The sequence below is a fragment of the Topomyia yanbarensis genome, chromosome 3, assembly GCF_030247195.1.
Source record: "Topomyia yanbarensis strain Yona2022 chromosome 3, ASM3024719v1, whole genome shotgun sequence".
NCBI classification, from domain to species: domain Eukaryota; kingdom Metazoa; phylum Arthropoda; class Insecta; order Diptera; family Culicidae; genus Topomyia; species Topomyia yanbarensis.
The window spans coordinates 231391448-231414104 of NC_080672.1; the positions used below are offsets into that span (position 1 = coordinate 231391448).

Sequence of the window (22657 nt, forward strand, 5' to 3'; positions counted from 1 at the left end):
CGGGACGGCTTCAATAATGGAACGTAACTCCGTCAACTTGCTTGGTGGCACTTGTGCCATGACGATGTTGTACTTCTTGGTGTCGTGGGCATTTCCAATACCGGAAGCGGCAAACCAGAACTCCAATGACATGAAGTATGACTCGATGTTGGATTGCGTCATCACCGGCGGGCTCAGTCGTGGCAGGTTTAGGGTGTCCACGTTGGCTTCCTGCTGCTGTTCCGGTACCTTTGGGTTGCCTGCTCCAGTGCCTGGTTTGTCCTCGTTCACCATTTTTTTAAAACGGGGTCACCAATTTATGGTTATCGGATCGTTTAGAAACGCGGTAGAAGTATTCGGTTGGGTTTGATTTAGTAAACTAACGATTTATTGCTACTGCCTACGGGCTTATATACAAAAGTCAAGAATCGAGAAAACAAGAAAAAATATTTTACACAGGGCAAAGGTATAGGGAATTTAAACAAATGATTTTTTTGATTTCGGTCTGTGCATCGAGCACAACAGACCAATAAACGATCACCACACAATGCATCTCGGTGGCTTCAGATCGCGCATCGAGTACGGCTGATAAAGATCGATCACTCGATCGATAGCCGCTGCCTGTGCATCGAGCACGACAGATGGAGAACGATCACTGCGATGAAGCCTCGTTGATATTGCAGGTGGGTTGCGAGGGTGATGATCGTTGAGGTGCTACATATATATATATATATATATATATATATATATATATATATATATATATATATATATATATATATATATATATATATATATATATATATATATATATATATATATATATATATATATATATATATATATATATATATATATTATATATATATATATATATATATATATATATATATATATATATATATATATATATATATATATATATATATATATATATATATATATATATATATATATATATATATATATATATATATATATATATATATATATATATATATATATATATATATATATATATATATATATATATATATATATTATATATATATATATATATATATATATATATATATATATATATATATATATATATATATATATATATATATATATATATATATATATATATATATATATATATATATATATATATATATATATATATATATATATATATATATATATATATATATATATATATATATATATATATATATATATATATATATATATATATATATATATATATATATATATATATATATATATATATATATATATATATATATATATATATATATATATATATATATATATATATATATATATATATATATATATATATATATATATATATATATATATATATATATATATATATATATATATATATATATATATATATATATAGAAGCGATAGACATGTCTTTGCCTTTAATATTCGTTTGGACAGCTACAGCCTCAATGCCCGCAAACCAGGGGATGTTAATTCTATAGAAAGAATAGCACTTTTTAATTCCTAGAAGCACTCCTCCATATGGGGTGTCTCGGTCTAGGCGAATAATGTTGAAATCATTCAAGTTGAAATTAATGTTTAAGGTAAGCCATGTTTCACATAAAGCAAAAGCATCGCATTTCAAATTATGCAGCAAAATTTTTAAGGAGTCAATTTTAGGTATGATACTTCTGCAATTCCACTGTAAAACAGTGATGGAATCTTTCATTGGAGGAGGTGAATTACCCATTGAAAGATACAATCGCTGCAAGGATGGGCCATTGAGCAATCATCTGCTCTAAAAATGTTCTAATTGTTGGGAGGAACGCTGAAAGTATACTTTTTAGTGGTTCAGAAATATTGAATGCTTTGAAAATCCAATCAACAATTTCAGAAAATTTCAATAAACCTATCCCCGGTTGAGGCTCGGAGGAAGTTGAAGTTTTATTATTTCCAGTAATGGTGTTCTGTTTGGATTGTACATTACCAAAACCGGGAGGGACTGACTTCGATATTGCATCGGAATTCTTTAGCTTTGGCCGCAATTTATTTGTTGGAGGAGAAATTTTAAGGCCCTTGCTTGGCAGTTTGGGGAAAGAGGATTGTTTTCTTTTCCTGGATCCTCTAGGTAAAACAAATGATGTACCTTCGGACGCTTCGTCAGAGTCAGACTCTTTCGGCAATAGAATAGCGTATCTGTTTTCTGGGACCGTGGGTTCAGGAGTAGCATTTTTCAGTATTTCTGCATAAGAGCGCTTAGATCTCTCCTTCAAGGATCGTTTAATTTTCTCCTCCCGCAATTTATATATGGGACATGCAAGGAGCTCGTGTGAAGTTTCTCCGCAATGTAAACATTTTTCTAAGTTTTTATTGCATGTATCCTCTTGATGAGGCCCCCCACATTTGCCACACCGTACCTTATTGGAACAGTAAGTGGCTGTGTGGCCAAGCTGTTTACAATTGAGGCAATTCATCACACGAGGGATGAAAAGGCGAACGGGGAGACGAATTTTATTAATGAGAACATGGCTAGGCAAAGCAGACCCAGCGAAAGTTACACGAAATGAATAGGATGGTCGGTAAACTTTTTTCTCTTCTTCAATTGATACTGAGTACAATTGCTTAACATCGAGTATTTTTACTTTATTAAGCAGGGTGTTCTTGAAACAACCAACACCATGCTTAAGTATATCCTCGGCAGTGAGGCTGGGTTCGGAGATGACTCCATCGCATTCTATATCGCGCGAAGGTATATAAACTTTATATTCACGCGTGAAGAGTTCGCAGGCTACTATCTCGTTAGCTTGTCTAATGTTATCAATGCTAACTCGAAGTTTATCTTTATTTACTTTCACGATCTCTGTTACAGCAGAAAATCGTGAAGTCAGATCCCGTGCAATTTGCACAAGGTTTAATGGCTTTTCTTTCCGCCTGAAGAAAACCTGCCAAGGTCCAGAAGACCCTTGGGGGTATAATTTTATTCTAAGGGGAGTTGAGGGCGGGGGATCAGAAGAATTTTGCTCTTGTGAAATGGAGGATTCCATCTCACTATCCTCCATCTCGCCTACCATACACAGTAAGTAAATTAAATACTAACACTAGCAAAATTATATTAAAATCTACCTGCCCTTCGAAGAGTTGCAGATTCACGCTGTCTCCCTCTGTCACGCTCGGGTTGAACACAGCGCAACTACCACTACCAAGATGGAGCCGCTGTTTACCTGTGGGTCCAGTGGTATTTCCTTACTATGCAGCGTGGCTAGGTACACAAACACACAAAAGCCCGTTTCTGCACTAGCACAGATGAATAAGTGATGATGAAGCGAGACGCTTCACCAACAAGATGCAGCTCTGTCTCACTTAGCGCCGACTGTATGCAGCGTAACCACTACCACCACCAAGGTGGGGCCGCCGCTTACCTGTGGGTCCAGAGGTATTCCCCTACTACGCAGCGTGGCTAGGTACACAAATACTCAAAATCCCGTATCTGCACTAATACGGATGAATGAATGATGATGAAGCGAGCCGCTTCACCAACCAGATGCAGCTCTGTCTCACTCCGTCGCAAGCGCCGGTTGTATGCAGCGCAACCACTACTACCACCAAGGTGGGGCGCCGCTTACCTGAATCTTCGTTGCCTTCGCACCAACACTCGCTTATCGCGTGGTACCACCACCAAACGACCGCTCTCGCAGCCAACAATCCTGCCTGTCTCCGCACCAACACGGCATCAAATACTGACACGGTACACAAACTTCTAGCCTATTCACGGCTTGCACAGCCTTGGTTGCTACAACCAATCAGCAAACACAATCTTTCAAGGCGAAGGCTAAAACTGTTATGTCTGCAATGTAGTGTTTGCAGTGTAAGAAAATAGAAACAACCAGCTCGAATAATATTGATACGGCACTTAAGCACGAGATTCCCCAATAATTATCAATGTTCGATTTGTTTCCTTTTTTATGAATTATGAACATGTGCGCTGCTTTCTAGCAGGAAGGGGTATGTTCCAGTAGTGAGTGATAGCACGAAGACTCACCGAAGTGGTTCAAGAAGCCCGCTGATGCACTTTTTGACAACAATCGAGGGAACGCCATTGGGACACGGGGAACTAGATGCTTTCAGCACAGACATAACACTCGAAAACAATGCTTCGCCCTCATTAACGATCATTTTAAATATATTTGTAGTTGGGGCTGCGGCCGCACTTGAAATTATGGCGCCACTGACATATAAACAATCATATGGGGATAGACCACTAGAAAAAAATTGTTCCCAAACCTGAGGGGTAACCCACCAGCAAATGAATGTTTGGGACTGTGAATAAAAGGTGGAGCTAGTGTTCTGGGAAACTTGCTGGATCGATATTTTTTGAGGGAATTCCCTCATAGTGTTAGGTCTGAAAGGTTGTGAAAGTGAATATGGTAACTTGTGTGACAGAGTGCGTAAGCATCAATCGGTTAAATCGTGTGAAATACTTTACTTTTCGTTGAAAACTTTGTGGGCACCTATTGCTAATCGAAATATCATTCAGATAAGTATAGTGTGTAGTCATACAGACTATTATTCTTCTGTGATTTTCAGATTTCATTTCGCTGCGGCTGGCTTTATAAGCTTGTCCGCAGTGGAAGACGCAGTGTTATATTGTTCTTTTGTATTGTCCCGCTTCTCCAGCTGTAGTTTAATTTGCCTATAATGAGCGGCCTGTGTGCAAAGTGTATGGGCGCGGTGAGTCTCGCCGAAGGCCTTGTTGTATGTCTTTTTTGCGGTGATAAATATCATAAAAAATGTCCCGGTTTAACAAAGGCCATGGCAAATTGGGTGGCTGATAATGCAAGTCTTTGCTACAAGTGTGCGAAGTGTTTATCAGATCAGTCTTCTGGTGTGCAGGATGTCAGTTCGATATCCATTGAGTTGAATAAGAAGATGGAACAATTCGCTTCCATTTCTGAGTCTCTCACTGATGTCCGAAAAAACATCGATGCACAGATAAACATCGCTGTAGAAAACGGAATAGAAAAATTGATCAGGTCTTTCAACAACTCTCTCGAGAGTAAATTGGCTAGCTTGGAAAACAGTGTTGCCAAAAAGTTGGAAGATTCGAAAAGTTGTTTTAATGAAAATGTTCAGCGTGAAATTGAATTAGTTGGAATGAACAGAAAGAGGAATTTTAGTAATAGGAAGGTTCATTCTGAATCTGACGGGAATCCCAGTAGAAAAAGAAAAAAATTTGACGAATAAAGAAGATGAACCGATGTTAATTGAAATAGACGATGATGGAAATAATGACGAGGTTATTGATAAAAATAGTAGAATAAAATTAGAACTAGAAGTCAAACGAAACGTAAGGCTCGCCCGGTCATTGGATTAAACCCGTCGAGCCGTTGCAATCGAGTGACGACACGAGGAATGAATTAAAAAATAAATTAGATCCAAAGGTGCACAAAATTAGCAACTTTAAAAAAGGTAAAGATGGCTCGATTATTGTGGAGTGTGCAACTCGGGATAATATTGAATCGGTGAAAGAAAACATTGTAAGCAATCTGGGTGAAAAGTATAATGCTGTTATACCGATACCCGGTAAACAGAAGTTGAAAATAATAGGGATGAGTGATCGATACTCGGAGGAAGTTTTCGTTGACTTATTAAAGAATCAGAATGAGGGCATTCCGGTCGATTATGTTAAAGTTGTTGCCAATTTTGAAAATCCACGCTTCAAATATAACAAATACAATGTTATAATTGAAGTTGATAAGAACACTTATAGTGGCCTGATGTCAGCCCGTACGGTGAACATTGGTTGGAATAGGTGTTCTGCTTTAGAGACCTTTAACGTGCTGCGCTGCTTCAACTGTGGAGAATTTGGTCATAAGAGTAGGGGATGCGTTAATAAAGAAACATGCTCCAGATGTAATGGAGCACATAGAACATCTGAATGCTCGTCAACTGATTTTAAATGTGTGAATTGTATAAAAAAGAATAGTGAACGCAAAATGAATTTGGACGTAAACCATGCGGCATTTAGTAAGCAGTGTTCAGTGTATCGGAGACTGCTAGAATCGAAAAAAGCAACGTTTTGTTGAGTGAATAGCAACTAACAAACGGGAGGCTGTCTGAAGTATTATGTTTAAATATAGCTGGGTTGTCTACAAACTTTGTTGCAATGCGACATCTTGTAGAAAACAAACGTCCATTGTTGGTTTTTCTATCAGAAACACATATTGTTGATGCTGATGCATTTGATCAGTATAGCATTCCGGGTTATAAAGTTGCTTTTTGCCTATCTCATTCCAGACATACCGGTGGAGTTGCTATTTACGCCAAAGAATAGATTAAATTTAACGTTCGGTTAAACGAAGCAGTTGATAATAATTGGTTCTTGGGTATATCAGTTGAAAGAGGCATGCAGACCGGAAACTTTGCAGTAGTATACCATTCTCCTAGCTCTAGCGATCGACGATTTTTAGAAATTTTAGAAAACTGATGGGAGAATTTTGTTGATTTAAGCAAACTTAATGTAATCTCGGGCGATTTCAATATTGATTGGCTCAACGATCAAAATTCGAATCAGTTGAGGCAGTTGGCTGAGTTTTTCAATTTCAAGCAAACGGTTAGTGAGTTTACAAGAATTTCCAGACACAGTAGAACATTGATAGATCACGTGTATTCCAATTTTGATGGGGTTCATTCGTATGTAGAGGCCGATTGTAAAATTTCAGATCATGAGACAATTTCAATTTTGCTAGAGAATGAACCAAACCGTGATGAGGATAAATTAAGTGCTGGAAAAGATATTCGAAACAAGCCATGTCTCAACTGGTTTCGAGAAGCCTGAATTTTACAGAATTGAATGGAAATTTGGATAACAAGGCAGCTGTTCTAACTAATGTGTTAAAAGAGTGTACAAATAGTTTAGTTTCTCAAAAGTATGTTAATTTAAATAACTCGAACAGCTGGTACTCTTTAGATCTTTTGCGCCTGAAACGTAAAAGGGATAAAAAGTACAAGAAATTTTGCAGAACTAATAGTGAACGTCTTTGGAATGGGTACACACACGCGCGAAATATTTATTCACGAGCTTTGAAAAAGACCAAATGTGAGTACATTCAAAGGAAGATCGATCAACATCAAAACAACAGCAAAGAGTTATGGAAAATCCTAAAGAATTTAATTAAACCTAAACGTAGTTCCTCGCAGTCCATAACTTTTAACGGGGTAGAAGAACAATCTGAGCAAATAATAGCTGAAAAATTGAACAGTTATTTCGTTAACAGTGTGCAACTGATCAATCAAAGTATTGAGCTGGTCAGTGAACCTGTGGAAATAACACAGCCGATTAATATTAACTGTAGATTTGATGGATTTCACCCAATCACTTTTGAACAATTGAAAGATATTTGTTTTTCTTTGGGAAAATCGGCTGGTATCGATAATGTCAACGCAAAAGTGATACAGGATTGCTTTCATGTCATCGGACACGATCTGCTGGACCTTGTAAATGAATCGCTACAAACTGGGTACGTGCCGAAAGTTTGGAAGGAATCACTTGTGATTCCTATTCCCAAAGTTACTGGGACGGATAAAGCCGAAGAGTACTGCCTCATTAACAAGTTGCACACATTAGAGAAAATTTTAGAACTTGTTGTTAAAGGCCAGCTGATGAGTTATTTAAATAATAAAAATTTTCTAATTCCGGAGCAATCGGGATACCGAGAGGGACACTCTTGCGAAACCGCTTTGAATCTAGTGTTAGCAAAATGGAAAGAGAAAATCGAGGTTAAAGAGACTATTTTTGCAGTATTTTTGGATCTGAAACGCGCTTTTGAGACAATTTCGAAACCTTTACTTTTGAAAACTGTAGAGCGATTTGGTATCGAAAGGATAGCACATAAGTGGTTTGAAAACTATTTATGTGATAGAACTCAGAAAACTAGTTTCAACGATTTTGTATCTAGTCCTCTCGGCAATCCTCTTGGAGTGCCGCAAGGTAGTGTCTTAGGTCCTATTTGATTTATTATGTACATAAATGACACGAGGCGAGTTTTTGTGACTTAAATTTGTTTGCTGACGACACTGTTCTGTTCATTGCAGCTAAGCATATAGATGAAGCCGTGGCGCATTTGAACGAAGATTTGCATTCCCTTGCTCGTTGGTTAAAATTTAAACAATTAAAGTTAAATGTTGCTAAAACTAAATATATCTCTTCGGCTAATAATAGGCCTGACGTTAACGTTGAAGTAAATGGTGAGACTATTGATCGCGTTAGTGAATTAAAATATCTTGGAATAATCATTGATGACAAGTTAACCTTTAAGTCTCACATCGACAATGTCATCAAAAAGATTGCTAAAAAGTATGGTATATTGTGTCGTCTGAAAAATGATTTAACAATTAGTAGTAAAATTTTATTATATAAATCTATTGTTTCACCACATATTGACTTCTGCCCATCCATTTTGTTTCTTGCCAATCAAACACAAATATTGAGGTTACAGCGATTGCAAAATAGAATCATGCGATTAATTTTAAAATGTAACAGATACACTTCCTCTAGTTTCATGCTAAGCGCATTACAATGGCTCTCTGTGAAGCAAAGAATTTATTACTTAACAATGGTGTTCATTTTTAAAATTATGAATGGAATGCTGCCTCGATATTTGTGTGATCGAATTGAAAGATGTGATGTGCATAGATACGACACTAGAAACGCGTCTGATGCAAGAACACCAAACTTTTTATTTAGTAGATCACAGAACTCCTTGTTGTACAAAGGAATAAGTTTTTTCAATTCGATGCCTAGACATATTAAACGTGCAGCAACATTGGTGGAGTTCAAAACACGTAAAATCTGCTTTGTAGACAGATTTTTTGGATTTTTATATTTTGGAGTTATTTGAATAACTATGTAATACCACGAAGATTGTATATTTTTTCACTTCTTATATTTGCATTTAGTCACACTAAGTTATTATATTCGCTATGATGATGATGGTTTTTGTTACTTGTTTATTAAAGTTATTAAAAAATAATGAGATGTCTACAAAAGTCTGAGCCACGCGCGCGCTAAGCAGATAGAGACTAACTTGAAATCGCACATGGTGACCAACACTAAAAGCTTATCGGGTTGAAACGAAGCTTTTAGACTTATGTTGTGATCAGAGTCTGATTTGATGATGGAGTTGTGTTGACTTTGCTCGACAATAGAGTTAATCTCGGTTATTGCTGCGATAGCGGTAATAACGGAGTTAGCTCGTTGAGTATGGGTCTTGATGACTCCTTCTGATAACTAACTAGATATCGGGTTCAATTCCTGATCAATCAAGGATGTTCTCGGATAGGAATATCCCTTGATTGCCTTGGGTTAATGGTAGGAAACTTTCAATAAAGGGGTATGATGTGGATGATATAACTCGAGCGGACTCTGCACTGCCACTAGGCTCGTCACTTCTCACCTTAGCAGGTGGTAGTACCAATGTCATGGTCAGGCGGGAGGAGTCTTACAGAGAATTATCGGAAATGGAAGCAATTGGGTTCAATTCCCGATTCTATCAAGTATCTTCCCGGAATGGAAATTTTCTTGATGGACCCTGGTTGTTGGCGGAATATTCGAAATGTATCTGGTTAAGTTCTTTTGAAGGAAAGGCTCTGTCTGCAAATTGAACCAGTCCGTTTCTTTTTGTTAACTGGTTTTGTTATGGATCAAAATATTAATTATCTTTTAGATAAATCGTTCAGCTCACACCTTTGTGGGGGTATGAGGTGGGACCATCATCATCATCATCATCATCATGTTAGTCTGTGCTTTCAGCTTGAAATTGCAAGAATGGCAGCATTATCGACGCAATTCGCTTGATAATTCGTCATAGAGAAGGAGTTAGATTGGCGGCGGCAGCGACTTGTACCGGAAAGCTCTCGTCGAAAAAAACGCTTGAAAATTTTTCGGAGAACAGTTGGAAAATTTCTTTAATGTCGGTTCCTAAAACTCCATTAAATGACATACAATGTGGTAAGCCGAATTCTTTTCGCTGCTCGTTCACATAGTACTTCCAGTACGATTTGTGCTTAGATTTCAGTTGACACTCGACGTTTCACTGGTGTCTAAAAAGGCACGTCTGCTTTGCTGTTTGTATTCGTGGTTGAGTTGAATGTAGTGGTTTCGTAATGCAAGTGTCTAGTAAACAGAAAACGGAAAAGTTTACAGAAGAAGAACTATTGATAATTGCAGTAGCACTTGAAGATGAAGAAGCCTCCGTCATAAAGAAAAAATGGGTTCACAAAGCTTGGAGATCGGAAAAATAGGAGTGAGATTTTGAACGTTAGTAAATAGTAGGATGGTTTGAGAAACAAGCTGGCGACAGTATATGTATGCTATATGCTTTGTACGCTTGGTCCCTTGACCGCTTCAGGTTAATCCACTTTTCCTCCTTGCTTTGGATGTTGTTCCTTTAATTGTATTTAGGTGGAAATACACTTAATTAAGAACAGGGTACCTTTTAGGTTGCCATTCAACATACGAACGCTTTAGATGTGGAAGGTGAAACAATCAAAAGCATAACATTTAAAAAAAATGGAAATTGATTCACTTGAATGTACAATTTTTTGGTTTATTAAATTTTATATACAAATTTTTTTGTTTCTTGTTTTAAAAGTTCAAATTTCAAAATATTCAAATTTTTGAATCAATGAATTTTCAAATTTTGAAAATTCTAAACTTTTAGATTCATAATTTTTTGGATTTTTAAATTTATAAGCATTTAAACTTTTGAATATCAATATTTTTATTTTTAACTTCCTAAATTTTAAAACTTCTAGATTTTAATTTTTTAAGCTTTAGATTTTTAAATTACCAAATTTTTTGATTTTTCAAATGTCTAAGTAGTAAAATTTCTGAATTTTAAATTCTTGGATTTTAGATCTTTAAATTTTTAAATTCCCAGCTTCTTAAATTTTTAAACCTTTAAATTTTAAAATTCTTGAATTTCTGAATTCTTAAATTGTGAAATTTTCAAATTCTGAAATCTAAAAATTTACAAATTTTTAAATCTTTAAATTTATGAATTTTTCTATTTTTGAATTCCTAAATTTTTAAATGTTCTTTGATAACTGAATTTTTAAATCTTTGGATTTTTAAATTCTAAATTTTTTAATTTTATTGAATTTTGATCTTTTTAAACTGTTAAATCTTTAAATTTTAATATCCTTAAATTTTTAAGTTCTTAAATTTTTGAATTTTTGAATTCTTAAATTTTTAAATCCTTCAATTTTTAAATTTCTATATCTTTAAAAATTTTGGAATTTAAATATTTAAAAAATCTAAAATTTAAGAATCAAAAAATTTGATGATACAAAAAAAATTTAAAAATCCAAAAATTTTTAAATTTTCTATTTTTATTTTCATAATTTTTTAGATTTTTAAATTCTTAAATTTTTTAATTCTTAAGCATTTAAATTTTAAAAATTTTAGATTCTTAGTTCTTAAAATTTAAATTTTTTTAGATGTTTAAATATTTAAATTTTTAAATCCTAAAATAATAAAATTTTAAATTTTTAGATTCTTAGATTTTTAAATCCGGATATTCAAATTCTTCAATCATCAAATTTTAAAATTTTCAAATCCTCAAGTTTTTAAATTCCCGAACTTTTAAATTCCCGAATTTTTAAATTCTTAAATTTTTAAATCTTTAAATTTTCAAATTTTTGAATTTTTAATTCTTTAAATTTTAATATTTTTAATCTATAAAATTTTCAAATTCTAAGATCTTTGAATTTTAAAATTTATAAATTTTTAGATTTTTTAATTCTTCAATTTTTGAATTTCTTAATCTTTAAATTTTTGAATTTTAAATGTTCTTTAAAAACTGAATTTTTAAATTTTTAAATCCCAAAATTTTTAAATTTTTAAACTCAGAATTTTTAAATTTTCAAATTCTTAAACTTTTAAATTTTGTAAGCCTCATATGAAAATTGATAGTTGGTAGTTTGATGAGCTCTAGCAGACGAACCAAGTCGAATTCGAGTAATTTTTTTCTTGAGCATATCTTTCTTGTCTTAGAGATCCTTAATATGAAAAAAACCCAATTTTTATTTTATTTTAAATTTTGCGCTGTCTGGCCCTATTTAGCGAAATTTACACTAAATAATCGGAAAGGGTTATGAAGCTATATCTAGGGACTAAAGAAGAATGAGCTTCGGTTTGTTAAAAAGAAAGAAAATTATATGTCCCGATTTTCTCAATATCCCTGTTTTAACAGCCTAAAACTCACCAAAGGGCTGTTAAAAACGTATCTTCACTGTATTGGAATTGTCTAAAGTTGATGCAAGTTATTATGAAAATTCTGCTAGTTAACTTGAGTGCTTATGCTACAGAATTCGCGAAGTTAAAGGCTGATGAAGTACTATCTCTGATAGTCGACGCTAAGCTAACAAGGCATCAATACTTATTAATTTGCGCATAAGTAGTAGAAAGGCGTCTGGAGTACTAGAACTCCAAATTTTCATGACTTTCCCTACCCAGTAATCTCTAGCTAATTAAATGTCGTTAAAATGTAAAAAAAGTGTTATACCTAAATCGAAAGTACAGCTAAGAAATCAACCGAATTGAGGCTAGCCTAAACACACAATTAATAAAATCGTCGATTAAAACCAACAAACGATACCGAGTTGATAGCTGAAAGTTATAGTAAGAATAGTAAGAATGTCGATAGATTCTCTCATTTAATATAAAATTTGTACTAAAAAAAAGTTACAGTCGGTTGATGTAGGAAGAGAGGGTGTGAGGGGAAGCTGAGAGGGGGCTGATGGAGTATGCAACACCCAACCGCATATTATACCCATCATTTGAGATTTGGTTTATGAAAAACGGTTCAGTTATCACCGAGTAATCGATGTAACTAATTCTGGAATACGTCCAGAACTCGAAAATTTTGGAGCTGTTGATAGTGGACATTATATTCAAAGAATCTTTGATTGGCCATCAGTGATCTAGTCTTGTAAATAGAAATGATGGTATCTAGACTTGCAAATAGAAATGGATTTTTAACCTTTGAAGTATTACGATTGTATCTGTTTATATGGGAAATTCCTATGTGGTCGCAATGAACAACCTGTAACTCCGGAACCAAATGTCAAATACGAATGAAATTCAATAACAATCCATGGGAGTATTGTATCTTTCATTTGAAACGAAGTTTATAAAAATCGGTCAAGAATTCCCTAAGAAAAAGGTGTAAGATTAACTTACGAATTTGGAATGTACCTGGTGGCATGAAGAACCGTCATAGGTGGCCAATGTGGTCAAAGCTGCTTAGAATGATCATTAGTGATCTAGACCCGCAAATTCGAGTTATTTTGCACCCTTTTTGATATGTATTAAACCATTTGAACATCATGGTGTTAAAATTTAATATGGGAATTTGCTGGGCGACCACTCTCTTAAGCCCGTAACTCCGGAACCGAAAATCCGATCGACAAAAAAAATCAATAGCAGCTTATGAGAGCGTTATACCTTTCATTTGAAATCAAGTTTGAGCGATTCGGTTCAGCCATCTATGAGAAAAGTGAGTGAGATTTGTAAACACACACATATACAGACATTTGTCAATTTCGACGAACTGAGTCGAATGGTATATGAGACGCGGACCTCCGGGCCTCGGTTAAAAAGTCGGTTTTCAGAGTGATTGCCTTTCTTTATGAGAAAAACAAAAAAACAGTTCGCGAAATTGGCGGTCGCAAATTGTTTTTATTCGTGATTTTTGTACCGTTTCCGCGCGATTTCGAGTTTTATTTCGGTCGGGAATTAGCCGCGTGTATTTATTTGTGTCCCTATCGAAGTAGGGATAAGTGATTTTTTTTGTGTCCCAAACAAGGGGATTTTTTCAATTTTGTGCACCAGTAGGTGCGTGTGCCCCCATAGAGAAGGGGTTGTGTTAAGTTAATATTTTATGTTGCTGAACACGGCTGAAATTTTTTTGATACGTCCGGGACTTGCACGGTGTTAAATTTGTATGTTTTAAAGTGTGTGAATCCCACTTCGCCGCTGCCGCGCCAGGTCCCGGGGCATACGTTTAGAGTAGTAGAGTAGCGCTGGCTGTTCGGCCATCTATGGAAGTTGTCCTTTAATGTCAGCTTCTTTCTCCGAACAGCCTAGATAAGCCGTGTAGTGTCGGTAGTGGTTGTTTCAACTGGCTAAGCATTACACTACGGATTACCTGTTCCAGTGGTAAAAATCCACCAAACAGGGAACCACAAATCCATAGTGTCATGCGACCCGTGCTATGGGTAAAATTGTTGAGGGGGTTTAAAATATTCTCAATGGCGAACGGAGCCTGGGAAGATGCTGCATTACGCAGCGGAACGTTCACTCTACACACCGATTTTTTTTTTTTCACCGATGATCCACTTAATTTTGCCGAATTTTTGTTGGCTGGGGGTTTGCTGAGACTCTCGGCTGATGGTAGTTCGGTGAAGTTTTGTTGAGTTTCGATTATCAAATTTCGATGTGTACAGATGAACCTGCCCAGAGGCCGTGTGGTATCCGGCCAAGAATTGAACCACTGGGGTCCTGCTCCCATGTCGTAGGAGGCGACTGAAAGTAGGAGACCCTAAGTCAAGGTGTAGTTCCGTGCCGAGGACTTAATGACTGGAGGGTCTAAAATATGCCAGTCGCGCACGGAGCATTTTGGGTTTTGCCCTTACTGTGTTATGCAAATCTCTGACACAGTGGATCATTATTTTCTTCGCAAATCGTGGGAATCAAATGATCGTGTCCCATTTAAACCTGATATGGCTTGCTATATGCGTTACCATCCCAACTCGCTTGGTGTCCTCTAGTTGTTGTGCAATTTATGTTGGAAATGAAATGTACAGTTCTCTAATCAACAATGGTTAGAATAGCACAAATAAATCTCCAGCATAAACGTACAGCAACTATGAATTTATCTCGACTCATGTAGGAAGGTAAAGTTTTCATAGCATTGGTTCAAGAACCGTATTTCCATAAAGGAAACTTCTATTTTGGAAAGTTACTTAACACTGCCTTCATTGCTTACTACAAGACAGACATGACTAACCCACGTGAAATGCCGTCCGTCCAACTTTTGCGAGATCTGGGAGGGAGTACTTCGTACTGGGAGGGAGTACTTCGTACTGTTAAATCGACTTGGTGGAGGGCTGAGCTTGAAAGAATGAAGAAAGTTATGAGAAGAGCTTGGCACTGGCGTCAGCGTGATGATTCCAGGGCTTTCAGGTCAGCTCGTAGTGCATATAAGAAATGTCTTAGATCTGCAGAACGGGCTGGCTGGCACAACCTATGTCTCCAGTCTGAACGAGGCTAGCAGGTTAAATAAAATTCTCTCCAAATCGAATGATTTTCAGATGAACTCCTTAAAAACCAGAGATGGTGTTTATGTGACGGACGAAAAAGATGTTCTTAATTGTATCTTCGACACACACTTTCTAGGTTGTATCGATCCGGAGTTGAACAATGTTCACAGATCTCATTCTGGTGATTCGGACTCGTGGGCGTTAGAACGCACATTGGTTTCCACTGAATCGGTTAAGTGGGCAGTTGACAGCTTTGCCCATACAAATCACCCGGAAAAGATGGAATACTTCCCGTGCTACTGCAAAAGGGATTTGATATTCTTAAACATGTCTTAAAAAAGATTTTGCTTTCCAGTCTTGCTACCGGGTATATCCCGAAAGCATGGCGAGAAATCACTGTTAGATTAATTCCCAAAGGGGGGCTCTCAAGCTATGAAGAAGCCAAGAGTTTGAGGCCCATCAGCTTAAGTTCTTTTCTTCTGAAAGCTTTGGAACGGATAATCGATCATCACATCAGGAACGTTAGTTTAGTTGAATATCCACTGCACAAAATGCAACATGCATATCAGTGTGGGAAATCCACGATCACTCTGCTTCACGATGTTGTTTACAACATTGAGAAAGCCTTCTCGCTCAAGCAATCTAGCTTAGGTGTTTTTTTAGATATTGAGGGTGCTTTTGACAATGTGTCCTTCCAATCTATTCTGGAAGCGACACGCGGTCATGGGATACCTGCATGTATCTCGGGTTGGATAACCGCAATGCTTAGTAACCGCATAATTGCTCGTCACTGCGACAGGCTGAGATACGGAAGTTGAGTATTTGCGGTTGTCCTCAGGGCGGCGTTCTGTCACCTTTGTTATGGAACTTGGTAGCTGACGGCTTGTTGAAGAAACTCAATGAGCTTGGATTTCCAACCTACGGGTTTGCTGACGACTACCAAATACTAATTACTGGATTTTGCATCGGAACAATCTTTGACTTAATGCAACAGGCATTAAGAGCTGTCGAACAGTGGTGTCGACAAGTTAAACTATCAGTTAACCCAAGTAAAACTTCAATGGTTCTTTTCACGAAGAAGCGAATAACAACCGGGGTTCGTCCCTTGCAGTTCTTTGATTCTGAGCTACTGTGTGCAGATCAAGTCAAATACGTTGGAGTCATATTGGATTGCAAACTGAATTGGTCTGCTCACATTGAGTTCAGAGTCAAGAAAGCGTGCATGGTCTTCGGGCAGTGCAGACGAACTTTTGGAAAGACCTGGGGTCTTAAACCTAAATACATCTATTGGACTTACACGACAATTGTAGTCCAATACTGTCATACGGATGCCTTGTGTGGTGGCAGAGGGGAGAGGTGGTGACAGTCCAGTCAAAGCTAAACCATCTGCAAAGAATGGCGCTCATGGCGTTGACTGGTGCTTTCACCACGACTCCGACTGCTGCTCTTGGGGCACTTCTAAATATCAAACCATTACACATACACCTCAAACAAGAGGCACTATCATGTGCATACAGACTGCAGGTTACTGGGCTTTAGAACAGTAACCATGTTGATCTTGCTACCAGTCATACACGATTGTGGTCACAAATGGTTACATGGGGTGAAGATATGCTTGCTCCCAGCGATATTACACTCGCATGTAGTTTTCCTTACAGGACATTCCATGTGAAGATTCCCTCTCAAGAGGAGTGGTTGTCTGGCTTTATGGAAAGACAACAACAAACGCAAGTGGTCTGTTACACTGACGGTTCTCTGATGGAGGGACGTGCTGGTGCTGGTGTCTACTGTCGTGAAATGAGATTGGAACAATCTCACTCACTAGGTAGATACTGTATTGTATTCCAAGCAGAAATCTTTGCGATTATGTGCGGGGTACAATCGGCCCTTCAACTGAGTTCGTCCAGCAGAGTCATAAACTTCTGCTCCGATAGTCAGGCTGCAATCAAGGCCCTTAGCTCAGACAAATCCCGGTCCAAGCTAGTGATCGCGTGCCGAACCCAAATCGAAGAACTAAGCATTGTCAACACTATCTACCTTGTCTGGGTGCCCGAACATTCTGGTATTACTGGAAATGAATGTGCTGACGAATTGGCCAGGGCAGGTTCAGCGATTGACTTCGTTGGTCCTAAGCCCGCGCTGCCAATTTCGACAAGTTGGATAAAGGAAAAAATACGGTCCTGGGCTTTATCCGAGCACCGCAATTATTGGAGAAATCTACAAACGTGTCGCCAAACAAAGGCGTTTCTAGAACAACCGTGCCCAGTGATTTCGAAAAATCTCCTACATTTTTCGAAGCTCCACTGCGGCATGCTGACCAGGGCTTTAACCGGCCACTGCAAACTCAATTATCACATGGAAACTATTCAGCGCGCTGAGTCTTTTTCATGTGATCTTTGTGAAACCGACTACGGAACCTTATATCATCTAATATGCAACTGTCCAGCGGTAGCGCAATTGCGATTTCGAGTCTTCGGCCGTCCGTATATAGACGAAACTATGTTTGGACGACTGAAACTCAGAGACATACTAAAGTTTCTTATCCAATGTGGTAAAGACTTTAGGCTTATTCGCAGGCAAGTTGAACTACTTTATTTTTGTTTGTGTGCTGTTATTTTTCCCACCCTTCCAATTCTACTTCCCCACACCTCCTTATCCTTTCCTTCCGCTCAGGAAATGATGAAAACACACGGCAAGGCACAAATCCCCGACTACATACGGGGAACGTGCCATTTAAGCCAATATATTCTGATTCCTGATTCCTGCACGGTGTTAAATTTATATGTTTTAAAGTGTGTGAATAATTATTTGATTACCTCACTGCGTGAGTGTGGCTCAAAAGACTTTTATTTTTCGGTTTGCCGAGTACGGCAGATAGTGTTGTGTATGCATCCGTTGACCAAACGACGGTACGGTGTAATATACTTGTATTTAAGTGGAGAATTCCACCCCACCGTAACCGTCACCGGTGCCAGAGCATATATGTTGTGCGGATGTTTGTTTACCACACTGCGCGAGTGTGGCTCTGAAAAATTGCAGGAGGGATGGTTTTGAAGAACCTTCCCGCAGCAGTTTTGGTCTTCCTCGAATTTAATAGAGAGGACAGAGAAACTTTTTTTTTTTTATTCGGACTAAAGTCCGTGGTGTTGCCGGTGGGGAACTGACGGCTGCTTTTGGAAAACTCCCAAGTGAGTAATCCATGTAAAAGCATAACGTCAGTCCACAGACGGCACGGAAAAGATTTTTTTTATGCTGATTTAAGGAGATTTGCTGGCCAAACTCCGAGATTTTTACCTGCTAAATCCTCCAGCTCGTAGGAGGATACACTCCTTTTGGTGATAATTTTTGCCGGTAAGTATTGTGGTCCAAGTTTAGCATTGTAAGACTCGAGTGCATTCGACGGTACACCATTTGTCCCTCGTTGAACGGCTTGGCATATTTTCCATGGCGCAAGTTGTATTGATGTCGAATGCTCTCGCTTGCCTTTGCCAAATTCTTGATCACAATCTCCCAGATTTTGTCTAACTGTTGGTGTCTTGTTTCTAGGTCACCCTCACCGGACATCCTGCTGAAGTCATCCGCAGATGCCATTTCACACCCGTTTATAATGAAATGAGGACTAAACCCAGTGGAGGAATGAACGGCAGTATTTAGGATGCACGTTTGCTTTTTGGAAGAGGACCAATATAGTCCACAGAAACCATTCGCCATGGTGCATTAGTCGCATGCGACTGACCCATTTCGGGCTGGACTGGGACGAAAGGAGCTTTGATTTCCTTGCACGTCCCACATTCTCAAATAAATTTTCGTATTTCCGATCCCATACGAGGCCATTAATATTGCAACTGCACTTCGTGGATCGTTTTATCGTATCCCACGTGAAACAAATTTTCGTGGGAACGTTGGATCAAATTTTGATGGAACTCGGGGGCTGGGACGAGTTTCCAACCGAACCGCGAGTCGCGCGGAACAACTTTTGAGCTTACATACTTGAAAAGTTGATCATTTTCTACTTTGAAGTTGGCATAGTCGTCAGGATTTTGGATAACTTTGCACTTCATGGAACAGTACCATTCTGAGGTGGACAAAGCTGAAACGGCTGCTACGGCCCGGGATAACGCATCTGGAAGGACATTGTCCTTGCCTTTCCGGTGCTCAATAGACATGTCGTAGAGTTGCAATTCTAAACTCCAACGACTCAAACGTTAACTGGTTTTCCATTTAGTCTTCAATATCCATGTAATCGCTGACGAATCAGTAACCAGTCGAAAATGATAACCTTCCAAGTAACCTCGGAATTGTGCAACCGCCATTATCACCGCCAGACCTTCCTTCTCAGTTGCATGATAGTTCCTTTGGGGAGTGGTCAGTTTGTGCGAAAAGTAAGCAACTACTTTCTCACCCTCGGGATACTCCTGCACCAGAACAGCAGCGGCTGCTACGTGACTAGCGTCTGTTTGAAGGATGAACTCTTTGGAGAAATCTGGTGGGACTAAAACTGGAGGAGTGACTAGAAGTTCCTTTAAGGAATGCGAGTTCTGCCTCGGAGTTCCAAACTAAGCTCTTGGTTTTCGTTTTGAGCAGATCGCTCAAGGGTGCAGTGACCTCACTGAACCGACTAATGAAGCGGCGGTAATAACCGCACATACCGAGGAAACGACGAAGTTTCGTCACGGTAACTGATATCTCGTAGTCGAGAATCGGTTGAATTTTGTCAGGGTTGACCTTGAGTCCGTCCTGATTTAACAAATAACCAAGAAACTTAAGTTCGGGGACTCCAAAACGGGATTTTTCCAAATTGATGGTTAGGTTGGCTCTTGCTAGACAATCGGCCACTGCTTTGAGCAAATGTATGTGATGCTCGAACGTTGCGCTTACAACGATTATGTCATCCAAGTAGACGAAAACGTAAGGTTCCAATTTACCTCGTCCTAGAACCTGGTCCATCAATCGCACCAGAGTAGCGGAGCTGTTGACGAGAGCAAATGGTAGACGAGAAAATTGGAACATACCCATGCCGGGAACACTGAAAGCGGTATATTTGCGACTATCCTTGGCCAGGGGTACCTGGAGAAAGGCCTCCTTCAAGTCTATGGTAGACAGGTACTTCGACTTGGGTAAGCCGCCCAATATTCGCCCAGGGTGGGGCAGGTGGTATGCATCCCGTACAGTACGCTCATTGAGAGGCCTAGCGTCTAAGCAGAGGCAAATTGAGTCGTCTGGTTTCGTGGCCGCCACAATATTAAGCGACCAACCCGAATCGGACTCCTCGATAATTCCCATAGACTGCCAACGGTCAACTTCTTCCCAGACCTTTGACAGTTTCTTTGGGCTCATGTGATAAGGATATCGGCAAATGGGTGCCGCACCTTGGAATTCAGCTTTGATGACAACCCTGTTCTCTGTGAATGAGGTTGGGCTTAGTTTTCCGGGCTCTACTGCCTGGAAACACTTCTTTACTTCTTCTACGCGCGCTAATTGTTCCAAAGTGAGTATCGACTCACGCGGTACTTCATTTTCTTCGTCGTCTTCCGATTACTGACCTGAGTTCAACAGAGCACAGTTTTGTATCTCAGGAGCAATCCCAAAGGCGCGCCAAACGTCCATACCTAGAATGGAGTTGACGGTCAGATGCTCTACTACAAGAGTGCAGAGGACCTTTGTCAAATTTTGAAAAGTATACGGGAGATACGCTTGTCCAATGATTGGTATGGATTGACCATTTGCGAAACGTAGTTCGAATGGTCGTTCCAAACTTTTCAAGGGACTTTTCGAAAACTATCGGTATAGCTTTTTAGTCAAAATCGTGGCGTTACTACCACTGTCGAGCAGGGCTTTGAAGGATTTGCCGTACACTGCGACAATTGCAAACGGATGGTTATCGAACGGGTCGTCAAAGACGATGGTTTCGACAGACAACGAATTATCATAATCCTCATCACGAGTCGGTCCAAAACTGTCGTAAATCTGTGGATGAATTATTAGTTGTTCTTTGGAGTGCTGCTTTACTGCCAACTGCGACTTCAGTTGGTTCTGATCCCGTTTTTTAGGCAGTAAGGGCAACGAGAAACATCAAAACCTTTAAACCCACACACGATGCAGTGAACCCGCTTTGGTTTCCGGCATTCCTCATATTCATGTCCTTTGTCTCCAGAATTGTAGTAGACGCCGAGCATGGGAGGACGACGCTTTTCCATCAAATACTCCAGACACATAGGTTTCTGCGATGGTTCGATCGGTTTTGGATTGTTTCCCTCGAGATTCTTGCCGTCCTATTTTCTTGCTGTTTCCTTTTCTTGTTGTCAGGAGGCTTGCTTGAATCAAGATCTGCCGGTTTGGCATTCTTGTTCCAAAACTTTTTGGATTTTGCGTTGCCATTATTCTGTCCACCTACATTTTGGTTTTGTTTATTTTGTTTTTGTTTGGTTTGTGGTGATTATCAGAATAAGCAGCAACTTCCTAAGAAGAACCGAAAACTTTCTGATAAATCGGCCTTTTGGAGGCGTCGATGGATTTACCAAGGCTCATTAATTCCGAAAGCGTGTTCACTGGCCTGAGAATCAACATTTGTTTATAGTCGGCTTTCAGGTTCCGCTTGAGCACGTCGAGTTTTTTGCTCGGTGCCATTGGAACCATCATCGCACGAAATATTTTCTCCATTTCCAAGAAATATTCCTTGAATGATTCGTTGCGCATCTGCCGGCGCTGGAGAGCCTTCATCTTGAGCGTAGCATCAAGCTCAGGAAGTACAAAATTTACCTTGAGCTCGCATACAAGATGGTTCCAGTTAAACAACCGGTTTTGCGCACGCATAGCCTGATACCAGGTCAAAGCATTGCCAGTGAACAAATGCATCGCAGAATTGAAAAGTTCATCTTCGCACATTTGTTCACACGCAGTTACGACTCGCTACGGTGTCCAAAAAATCATTTAGTCTTGTTCCTTCATCAGTTCCAGCATAGTTCTGAATCTTCCAATCAGCGACGCGTTGCGGATTTCGCGAGTAATTCCTTGGGGCTGCCATCCATCCGTTTCCCGCGTTGGCAGATATCGAAAAGTTCGGATAGGATGGTCCCGTCCGCTGTTCGGACCATTCAGGAACGTAAGGCTGGTTCTGAGTTTGGTACGGGGCTGTAAATCCGGTATTTTGTTTCGGTTTCTCGATTGGAAATGATGGACATAGATTTTGTTGACAACACAAATTGATCGGGATTGGGCGCCAGTGTATTGCGAGGAATCTCTGGTGCATCAAGTGAATCGGATACGTCCATCAAACGCAAATCTTCCAGATCGGTCTGCAGATCCTTCTCGGAAGCACTTTCCTTCTGATGTACTAGTGCCCGAAGTTCACTGACGGAT

The 22657-nt window shown here is 38.8% G+C and overlaps 2 protein-coding genes across 4 annotated transcripts in view; both read left to right on the plus strand.

Annotated features, from left to right (window-relative positions):
• Positions 1-18463, plus strand: part of LOC131688994 (uncharacterized) — a 39271-nt gene extending 20808 nt beyond the window's left edge. The window contains exon 2 of the mRNA XM_058973711.1: positions 15762-18463. Coding sequence (XP_058829694.1) covers positions 16889-18352 — 1464 coding nt within the window. The 5' untranslated portion in view covers positions 15762-16888 and the 3' untranslated portion in view covers positions 18353-18463. The remainder of the gene's footprint in view (positions 1-15761) is intronic.
• Positions 1-22657, plus strand: part of LOC131688993 (cytokine receptor-like) — an 860358-nt gene that overhangs the window by 70124 nt on the left and 767577 nt on the right. The gene's annotated exons all lie outside the window — the stretch shown is intronic.